The sequence below is a fragment of the Seriola lalandi genome, unplaced genomic scaffold (genome assembly GCF_002814215.2).
Source record: "Seriola lalandi dorsalis isolate HSWRI2012SDOR001 ecotype SW California unplaced genomic scaffold, Sedor1 jcf7180002054899, whole genome shotgun sequence".
Lineage (NCBI taxonomy): Eukaryota > Metazoa > Chordata > Actinopteri > Carangiformes > Carangidae > Seriola > Seriola lalandi.
In genome coordinates, this window is record NW_019525451.1 from 722,100 (window position 1) to 732,922 (window position 10,823).

At 47.3% G+C, this 10,823-nt stretch overlaps 1 protein-coding gene across 2 annotated transcripts in view; it reads right to left on the minus strand.

The window, feature by feature from the left end:
- Window positions 1–10,823, minus strand: part of LOC111672437 (voltage-gated inwardly rectifying potassium channel KCNH7-like) — a 60,666-nt gene that overhangs the window by 6,683 nt on the left and 43,160 nt on the right. Inside the window, exons 8-15 of one of the 2 annotated variants that reach the window (XM_087180299.1) lie at window positions 9,797–10,028; window positions 9,534–9,701; window positions 9,077–9,276; window positions 6,642–6,885; window positions 3,828–4,033; window positions 3,161–3,245; window positions 1,436–1,717; window positions 8–167 (exon numbers count right to left, since the gene is read on the minus strand). In XM_087180299.1, coding sequence (XP_087036425.1) covers window positions 8–167; window positions 1,436–1,717; window positions 3,161–3,245; window positions 3,828–4,033; window positions 6,642–6,885; window positions 9,077–9,276; window positions 9,534–9,701; window positions 9,797–10,028 — 1,577 coding nt within the window. Of the gene's footprint in view, window positions 1–7; window positions 168–1,435; window positions 1,718–3,160; window positions 3,246–3,827; window positions 4,034–6,641; window positions 6,895–9,076; window positions 9,277–9,533; window positions 9,702–9,796; window positions 10,029–10,823 lie in introns of both variants that reach the window. The other variant, XM_087180298.1, reaches the window with a different exon arrangement.

Genomic DNA, 10,823 nt, shown 5'->3' on the forward strand with positions numbered 1-10,823 from the left:
TCCACACCTGTTGAGGTGCTGCTGCAGCAGGTCCAGACGTTGCTCCACCTCTCCGTAGGTGAGGTCCGTGTCGCTGTCGTCCTCCCCGGCCGGCGTCTCCTGACACTGGGTTGACTCCTCTGCGCTCTGGCTGGGACGCTGACGCACCCACTCATCTGCATGGTGCTCTGGGGAGAGAGACGTGTGGGCAAACACACGCACACACACACACACACACACACACACACACACGGAGGAAAATGATGTGTGTTATTAGAGCAGCGCCTCAGGGGGAAGCTTCTTCCTGTGTCATCATTTAGCTTCACTGAGCTCTGATCAGCTCGCTGCCTCCTGGATCCTCACATCTCTCCCACAGAGGAAAACGCTCGTGCGACCTCGGGGTTGACAATCGCACCCTCGGAGGAATCGTCGTTCCCCTGCTTCTGGGGTTTGTGGGCGAGGAACAGCAAGTGATGGCTGGAGATTAAATTGGCATTTCCTGTTCTCTCCAGGAATCAATATCTGCTCTCCTCTCTGGAAGAAATCCTCTTATGGCACAGCTGAATTATGGGATATCACTATCAAATCAACACGCTGACACAGCCTCGGCGTAGAATCATGCTGGGTTTAACTTGGCAGTTAGAATACAGGGAAATCCTGCAGTAAAGGTTACTGTTGTGTGTGTGTGTGTGTGTGTTTCTTCACTGGATGGTTTTATGGGGATTTAAACCGACAGCACGGCCGCTTCTTCTGACACCAGGTCACATGAGGTCAAGCTGCAGACACAAGCCGGTGTGTTTGCTCAACATGTATCAGCGGGCGGACGGAGAAACGTCTCAGTCTCAGCTCTCTGTCTGTTCCGCGGCCGCGCCGTGTCGCACTTAAATTTCACACTAACCGAGTAAATAATTAAACCTTATCCCTCAGATTTCCTACAAAGATTTAACAACACAACATGATTTTACCTAATGTTTCCTGTAAATCCTTTATTTGGTCGTGACCTATGATCAAAGGGGGGTGTGTGACCCCGGTGCTGGTCGCTGCGTATAATCCTCTTACATTTTTATTACTGAGTCGGTTTTAGGTTTCACCATAATGACACATAATCCTTGTTTGGATTTTTAATAGGTGTGACATTCCTCCTCTGGGGTTTAGGGATCTTTTATTTATTTTATTTTTTTTGGTTTTTCTAAATGAACTTCTGAGCCAATTACCATTCAGTAAAACTTTAGAGGACACGCTGCAGATTTACAGCAATTAGCTTAACAGAGAAATAACAGTGTTGTTTTGTTTTTTGATGTTTGGGCAAAAATAGAAACAAATCAGATCAAAACATATATTTGATTGACAGGAAAAAGAGAAAAGGGCTTTTGAGCCGAATATAAATCCATCATTACAAAATAAAAGTCTGCATGAAAAGTGATGTAGGAGTGATTAAGGTGGATGTTTCCATCACCTTTATAAGCCTGGTCCTGTGTGTTGTCTCCGGCCTGTGCGTCGGGAGCGCCGCTCAGCCCGAAGCCCAGGGAGTTGTCCCTAACTACCGGGTAGCCCGGCACACCGGAGCACAAGGGCCTCTGCTCCTCTTCCTCCTCCCTGCCTTCCTCCTCCTCCTCCTCGTCCTCGTCCTCCGCCTCCTCGGCCGACTCCCTCCTCTCCTCGGTTGCCGAGGCGGCGTAGATCTGCCTCCCCTGCTTGGAGTCGCAGTAGGTGGCCACCGGCTCCTTGTTGTGGGAACCTACGGGGAGAAGTGGTAATCAGGAGAACTGCTGAGGGAGCACTGACTTCCTCTGGGGAAGTCTGGGTTGTCTCATTATCTTCTGACAACACGTAGCAAGTGTTTTGCTTCGGGGGTTGAAATGAGGACAAACAATGTCGAAGGAGAGTTTCTACATGTGACCAACATGTAAATGAACACGGCTCATCGCGCCGAGCGGGAGGCTGTGAGACGGTACACTCTCCGTCCTCACTTGTGTTATATCGGGAGATGGTGATACAGTATTCAGATGGTCCGTAACCATGGTGACCAATTACATTTGCCTGAATCAAAGCCAAAAATGCCGAGCGCTGCTGCGCGGAGGCTCAGTCTCCGAGTCCCAAGTCTCCCGGCTGTTAGAAGTCAAATTACAGCAGCTCCCACACGGAGCGCGCCGTCATCTGGAAGCTGCCCGACAAGTCTGAGGGCAGGGAGGCAGTTTATCTGCAGAGGAGCTGATCTGAGGAGAGACTTTCTCACGAGGATACACAAGGTCCGGGAGGCTCAGGAAGTTCAGTGTCTCTAATGAGCCGGCACAAACTGAACCGGGATTATAAACCGTTTCATAAAACTGACTCAGGATTATTTCAGGACTTTGAAACACACACTTGTGATATCAATTCACAGCGAGGACGACCGGGGGTTAAACTGGGATTTATGAGGTGGGGCTGCAGGGGAGAGGGGGGGGGGCTCTGCTGAAAATGTTAGCTAACTCGGAAATAAACATTTGAAAGCAAAATAACAACGTCTGATAATTGATACCAGTGACCCGTAAAGCTCGTTAGTAACATCGGTGAAGAAATCACCTCAAATCTTTCCCTCTGCAGTCTAAAATAAACCTCCCATTCAAAAAGCATCAACTTCTCTAATTAATTACTACAGATACTGGTATTTAAGGAAAGTAGAAACAAACTTTACCAAACCCCTGTGAGTTCAGTGTGAGTGCAGCGCTCTGTTTGTAATCACATCATCCTGGGTTCAATCCAATTTACATGTCAAATAGAAGCAAAGCCAGATGGAAAATGATGTTTAATAATTTATCTGAGTTGTTGCCGTAAAGTGTCCGCAGAGTGATTCAGTCAACAAATGTTCACTGCAGTTATAATGAAGCTAATTAACAGCTCTGACCCGGGACTCCATCGTTGTTCTCTCTTTAAATGTGATTCAAGGATTGATCCAGGCTTCATTATATTTATATTTGCTCACAGTTTTATGCAACAGTTTAATCCTGGTTCGTTCAAGACTGACTTTTCATATCGCTTCTCTGAGCATCCTTCATCAAATCCCTCTCAGGCTTAATGAGGGTTTCCACGGTAACTTAGGTCAGACTTATTTAAAACCTCCTTTACAAGCAGCAACATTCATGACGAGCGATACAGCGAATGAGCGAGAGCAGCTTTGGTGACGCCATGTTGTGTCTCTGACCTGTGGACGACTTCCTCCTGTAGGACACCCGCCTTCGACAGTTGATGTCATCCGTGTTGGAATCAGCTGCTTGCGGGAACGTCGTCTGTAAACAAAAGGACATGTATGTAATAAACAAACAAAGGTCACCTCCTGGAGACAAAATTAGAAATGGCTCTCAGGACGTTCTCATGCGTCTCCCTCTCTTTCTTTCCAGCACAACGAGCGCTGACACCTCCGCTTTTTTTAAGAGATAAACAAAACGAGGGGCCGGCGTCCATTCGCACTCGCATGACGCCACGGGCCGCGCACGTCTTGTCCGCTACACCCGATTCATCATAATTACAGCGGACATCGTGTCCTCCGTCCGTGACATCTACCCTTAATGCTCCACTAATACTCTCGATCTCTCACTCGTGTCCTCCGGCACATGGCAGAATTAGCTCTCGTGCTTTTATTCCCACAACCACGGATGACTTGAAGGCCTGAAGTGAATTAATAATAAAGCCATTCCTCCGTCTTAAATGGACGTGACAGAGATACGACACATGGAATAGACAGTTTAATTCAAGTAATGGTCTCTACAGAAGAATTCTTACCAAGATTGATTTCATATAAAAACCCCTCAATCCATTTCCCTGCTTCCTACACAGGAGGAGGCGTCGGCGCGCCCGTGCTCGATGATTACCTTGGCGTTTTCATCGCGGAGGTCAAAGGTCAGCTCCAAGTTGGTGAGGAAGTGGTCGGCAAACTCTGGATACATGTCCAGCACCTCCAGAATCTCCTCCCTCTGAATGGTGTGAAGGTCGCAGTAACTCAGCGCCCGCACGTCCGCGCACGACTTCCCCGGCTTGGCGAACAGGTGGATCATCTCGCCGAAGATGTCGTTCTTACCTACGGGAGGAACAGGAACAGGTATACGCCGATCTCACTGTTATCCAATTTCATTATTCTTATTTTCATTATTGCAAAACTGTTTTTATAAAACTTCCAAAATAAAATTCTGTTGTTATTTTGCAACAGCATTTTTTCCCCAATGAGACTAAGATATATACAAATACGATGGTCAGCCAATCACCTGGCTCTCAATCATGTCAGTGTCTTGTGATACGTGATCACATGCAAATGGTGTTTAAACAAGGTGGTATGGAAATGCAGCGATCAGCACGTCTCTGAAAGGAGAGGAGGAAATGTTCTGACTTGTGTTTGACCTGGTTCTTACTCATCATGACCCTGATGTCATGTCACCGGGTTTCACCAAACCTAACCGGCTCCATGAAAACACTCCTTTAAAGGAGGAGAAGAGAGGAGAGAGGAGAGGAGAGAGGAGAGGAGGAGAGGAAACAAGAGGGGAGGAAACGAGAGAGGAGAGAGGAGAGGAGGAGAGGAAACAAGAGAGGAAAGAGGAGAGGAAATGAGAGGAGAGGAAACAAGAGGGGAGGAAACAAGAGAGGAGAGAGGAGAGGAGGAGAGGAGAGGAAGCAAGAGGAAAGGAAACAAGAGAGGAAAGAGGAGAGGAAATGAGAGGAGAGGAAACAAGAGGGGAGGAAACAAGAGAGGAGAGAGGAGAGGAGGAGAGGAGAGGAAGCAAGAGGAGAGGAAACGAGAGGAAAGAGGAGAGGAGAGGAAATGAGAGGAAAGGAAACGAGAGAGGAGAGGAAGCAAGAGGAAGCAAGAGGAAAGGAAACATGAGAGGAAAGAGGAGAGGAGAGAAATGGAGAGAGGAGAGGAGAGGGGAGAGGAAGCAAGAGGAAAGGAAACAAGAGAGGAAAGAGGAGAGGAAAGGAAACGAGAGAGGAGAGGAAACAAGAGGGGAGGAAACAAGAGAGGAGAGAGGAGAGGAGGAGGGGAGAGGAAGCAAGAGGAAAGGAAACAAGAGAGGAAAGAGGAGAGGAGAGGAAACGAGAGGAAAGAGGAGAGGAGAGGAAATGAGAGGAAAGGAAACAAGAGAGGAAAGAGGAGAGGAAAGGAAACGAGAGAGGAGAGGAGAGGGGAGAGGAAGCAAGAGGAAAGGAAACAAGAGAGGAAAGAGGAGAGGAGAGAAATGGAGAGAGGAGAGGAGAGGAAGCAAGAGGAAAGGAAACAAGAGAGGAAAGAGGAGAGGAAAGGAAACGAGAGAGGAGAGGAGAGAAACGGAGAGGAGAGGAAACAAGAGAGGAAAGAGGAGAGGAAATGAGAGGAGAGGAAACAAGAGGGGAGGAAACAAGAGAGGAGAGAGGAGAGGGGAGAGGAAGCAAGAGGAAAGGAAACAAGAGACGAAAGAGGAGAGGAAAGGAAACAAGAGAGGAAAGAGGAGAGGAAACGAGAGAGGAGAGGGGAGATTTATTGTAATTACATTTGGATGCAGCTGATAATAACACGCAGCTCAGTGGTTCCTGTCATCACACCACAATGAAACTCTCTCCACCTCCTTCTCCCCCTCTGTCACTTCACTCCTCTCCTGAATTCCTCAATCTGCCCCCCTCCTTCCTTAAACTCTCGTCCTCTTTCTCCCCTCCCCCTCGCTCAGCCCTCCATCCCTTCTCTGCCTCTATTGTCATCCATCTCTATTTGAAAGCACTCATGTCCTCTTTTCTTTTTTTTTTAATCATCGGCACATATCCTCTGTTACTCTCCTCCCACCACGTGTCCTCCCCCACTCGCTCCTGTCCTCTCCCTTCATCTGAGCACGGCTGTGAGGCAGCAATCACCGCGTTCTTTGAAGTAAGTTATTACAACACAGCCAACAGGGATGTGAGCTGCCAACCAGCCGTATCGCAGCAGAGCAGAGCAGAGCCATCTTTATTTAGGTGGCCCACCCGCGTCGGCACTAATGACGGCGAGTTCAGGCGACGCTATAACCACCAGCCGTCAGTCGCGCTCCTCCGACTCGTCATTAGGATTCACGGCGGCCAATTAGGAATGTTTTGTGCACGGGAACGCCGAATGTAAAGGCTTCAGAACATACTACATGAACACATACAGTATGTACACGTGCGTGCTCCGATGCAATCCACGTTTAACACGGATTAAATAAATGATTAACAGGTAAAGTTAACGATTTGGGAAATATGCTCATTGGCTTCCTCCCTGAGAGTTAGATGGTAACCTGATATAAACAGCTGGATGAGAACTATGTGGTTTTAATGTAATTTGTCATTTTTTAAGTTACACTTTTTTCACCTTGGTGGTTTTCAACTCTATATTTAAAAACGGACGAAGGATGGAAGTTCTCAGAGAAACAAGCTGAGGAAATGTGACGACCTCACAGCGTCGGTGAAACTGCTTTATTCAGTGTTTCTGTTTGTTCTGGAGAGGAGGAGAAATTCAGCTGCTGGTAGACACTGAAGGAATCTGAACCAGGAAGCAAGAGGAAGCAACAACTCCCATGATCCCATGCTACTTCACAACATAACCCAAAGGTGTTCGAACCCTTCGTAAAACAGCAACTTCGATTTTTGTTTGTTCTTGTGAAAATATCTATTTAAAAATGAACGCTGAAGGAGGCGTGCGCTGAACTCACCCAGGATGGCCACCACCACGTCGTCTTTGAGGATTTCGATGGAGCCGCGGGAGACGAAGTAAAGCGCCGTGAGCACGTCTCCGCCGTGGACTAAGGTGTCTCCGGGGGGCGCGTGGGTGGTCTTGAACCTCATGGCCAGGGCCCGCAGGCAGCCTTTGGTGGCCCCACGAAACGCCTTACAGCCCTGGAGGAGGTTCTTGTTGAGGTGAAGGCAGATATCTGCCTGCAGGCACTCTGGGAAACCCTTCAGCACCTGAGTGTGGAACACGGGCCAGAGCACACGTGGTTATGGTGATTACATGCGATAAGGAAGTCGTGTTTTCTTATTAGAAACTGAGTGTTTTGATGTGAGTTTTGGTTTGGGGTGAAGTTGAAGGTCGAATTGACTGGATTTCCAGAGAAATTTGGTACAATTGCCACTTGTGTTCTTTCCTTCTTCTCAAAACCTCTCGTACTCCTGCAGTAAGAAACAGCCTGCCATCTTCCTCTGCACAGCTACACTTCAGTGTTTCACAGTCTTTTGACGACAGACAGGACAGAACATTCAGTGACTGAGAAGCTGCAGATAAGTGACAGCTCAAACTCCAAACACAGCCTCAGTATTTGCTGCGTCTGCTCTCTGTTTGTGATACTTCAGCACAGGTTTCACTGCCATGATGGAGGAAACTACTCTATGAACCATTACCTGGAGCATGCAAGAACAAAGAGAAGATATAATATTCAATATTCTGCAGGAATGAGTCCTAAATCCAGGAAATACTTTTAGCATTTTAACACTTCCTGTTCCCTCGTCATCAAGTCTCTGGGTTTATTTGAATAAATTAAATAAGCTCTCTTTACATCTCCACGGAACAAAACATATCAGGAGGTTATTTTCTGTAATAATCTAAAAGCCACTGGCTTTTAGCGGAGGGAACCAGGGTGATGCTAACTTCCTGGTTAGCCTACGAACAGCACTCTACACTCTGACTCATATTCTGCGAGGTAGTTAGTAGAAAGAAAGAAATATAAATATTGAAAATCGTGACCCAACCGTGATTGGTCATTCCTACCCGTCCGAGTTCGCCTGGGAGATAAAAATAAAATAATATGATAAGGACATTTAACATTTTGTTTATGTATAAAAACCAACTCATAAGACACTTACCCTTTAAAAAGACAAAGCACACAGACCGCTGACAAAACTAATGATCTAACGAACCGACTGTAAAGAACAATCTCTTGTCAAACTTTAACACGACAGACACAGGAAGGCAGGGAAGGACACAGGAGGGACAGTCGAAACAAGAAAACACATTTCTTATCTTTTGTCATTTACACATAAAACACAATGTGCTGATGACAAGAGAATCATGGGGGGGGTGGGGGGGTGCAGCCTGAACTGGTTCTCTGGCTCTGACAGGCTTTTCCAGAACAAAAACTGATCAGTAGATTTGGAAAGGAAAGACTGAACAACATTTGGCAAGCGCAGGTGCCACCACGGAGCGTGCAGCCAAGCCTCCCAACAGTGGGAGGGAAACCTGGCAGCGCCCGGCGAGGCTGAGCCCACTCTCACAGGCGTGATTCACTCTGTCTCTGGTACCAGATGAATATCATGGGGTTGTGGTTTTTTTTTTTTTTTTGAATACACAGATTTCATGCAAAATAAAAAAAAAACAAAAAGGCACCTCGAGGCAGGCCACATGCAAGTCTACCGCTGATAGACGATGACTGTGGCCTGCAGGAAGCATTCAGTGTTGATGTATGTGTGTCTCCTGCAGTTTAACTGGCATGCAAAAGTCCATCCTGTGAATCTACGATGTGGCATCATGTTCGTGTTTGTGCAGGTAAAAATGAAATAAAAACAAAAACACTGCGGGAACGTGCTCTCTAATAACATGCATGTAATGAAACCTTAGCGTTACACATCGTCTGTCTTCTGCACATTAAAGCTAAAGAGGAATAACTTTTCACTACTGATGTCAGCACGGCTACACGAAGCTCTACCACTGGCGGACAGAATTTTTGACATTAGTTGTGTTCACACATGTACCTCCTGCTCTTACCGGAGTGGTGGGGTCATTCCATTTGACATGAGGCAGACATGGAAGAGACAAACTTATATAAGTACCATGAACATCATCAGGATCGAGAAGTGCCGCAGTTACTGGAAGCACAAGCAGTAACCGCGGCTTTCATTTAACTTTGTGGCGAAGGCCGAACATTGTGAGTTTGCTTTTACATTGACGTGGTAACGGCATTTTTTTTTCGGGGACAGGACAGTTGAAACTCTTGAAGCAGACAAATCACAAAAATGAGTTTTGTAAAAAAGGAGAGAAGAAGCAACAGAAGAAAAGCAACATACAATCTTAAAGTTAAACATATTTCGTTTCCATTGTGAAAGAAAAAGAAAAAGAGGAGCTGGAGCTGAATGCAGCACACACTCCCTCTCGTACCATATTCATGTCGATGCCGTTGGTGTAGGTCCAGGCGTGTTGGAAGTACTCCTCCAGCCTCTGCCTCAGCGGGTTTGGGATCTGGTGGAAGCGGATGAACTCTTTGACCCGCAGCATCTGGAGGTGATACCTGGCTGTACCTGAATACAACCTCTGGATGATGGCGGACACGTTGCCGAAGATGCTGGCGTACATCAGAGCTGGGAGAGAAGCCACAGAGGTGAGTGTTGAGCAGCGGTGGCTAAAGCTGCTCATACACAGAAACCAGCTTCTTCTTCTTCTGGTTAATCCAAACAGAAAACTGTCTCAAGGAAACACCTACCTGATGCATTCAATCACTATCGTCTTATATCAGCCTTCAACATGTATTTAAACACGTCCCTGATTACAGAGGGTTTCAGCAACAACAGGGTTTTAACATCCTCTCTGAATGTACTTCCACTCAGCTGTCACTCACATCCGATGAGCATGACGCAGATGGAGAAGATCTTCTCGGAGTTGGTGTTGGGGGAGACGTTCCCGAAGCCCACACTGGTCAGACTGCTGAAGGTGAAATAGAGCGCTGTGACGTACTTATCTTTGATGGAGGGGCCCGAGCTGGGGTCGCTGTAGTTGTATTTCTTTCCTACAATGGATAAAACAAATAACACAGTTCATTACAAGTTTCTTTGGCATCTTCAAAATGAAACTCTGAGAACAGGAAAAAGAGAAAAGAACCACCTATCGACACCCCCAGGTTGTCCAGCCAGCCGATCTTGTGCTCCAGATAAGGCTTCTCCACGTTGCCAATCGCGTACCAGATGCACGCCAACCAGTGGGCGATGAGGGCGAAGATGCACATGAGCAGCATGAGGACGGCGGCGCCGTACTCCGAATAGCGGTCCAACTTACGGGCGACACGTACCAGCCGTAAGAGACGGGCCGTCTTCAGCAGACCAATCAGAGTGGTGGTCTAACGAGCAGAGGAAGACACAAGAACCAACATTTGTACATAAGTACAGTTCTAGAGTTCTTCACATTCGTCACCTGGTTTTATGTTGCTCCGCTTTTCCCTGTGAAGGAAACAACTCAGACCAGAGGTTTGCAGCAAAGTGCACAAGTTGTTTGTGGCCTTGCAGTGTCAGGGGTCAGGGGTCAAGGGTCAGGGTCGGGGTCATGAGAACGACCAGCTCAGGATTAAGGTTTCAGAAACATGTGTAGCTTCATCTTATTCACACACCACATGTCGCAGACACACAGACCAGACTGTGGATCATTTCCTGGATCACTCCCACTGGTGTAAACACATCTCTCAAGGACTCGGCGTCCCTCACCGCCAACATCAACCTCACCGACTGAGAGGTGGAGGCTCGTGGCTCTGGGCGGATCAGGAGCCGTCGGCACGGATCTGTGTGTAAATCCGCGAATGAGAACGCGAGGAAGAGTTTCGGCGTCTCATCTGTCGGCTGACGATAAGAGACTTCTGAACAAACGGCATGTGATGACGGCAAAATGAGTTTAGAGAAACATAAACATCAGCAGCTTGGAACCTTTGTCAAAGCCTTGACACACACGCACACACACACACACACACACACACACACACACACACAGATGAGACAAAAACAAGAATAGCATGCATACATTACAACGTACACACACACACATCCTTCTGTTCTGTTTAATTCGAAGCGCTTTAATCCTCCCGTCTCCATTTTCAAGCCTGACTAAATTAACACACGGACAGTGTGAGGGGTTGTGGGGTTGT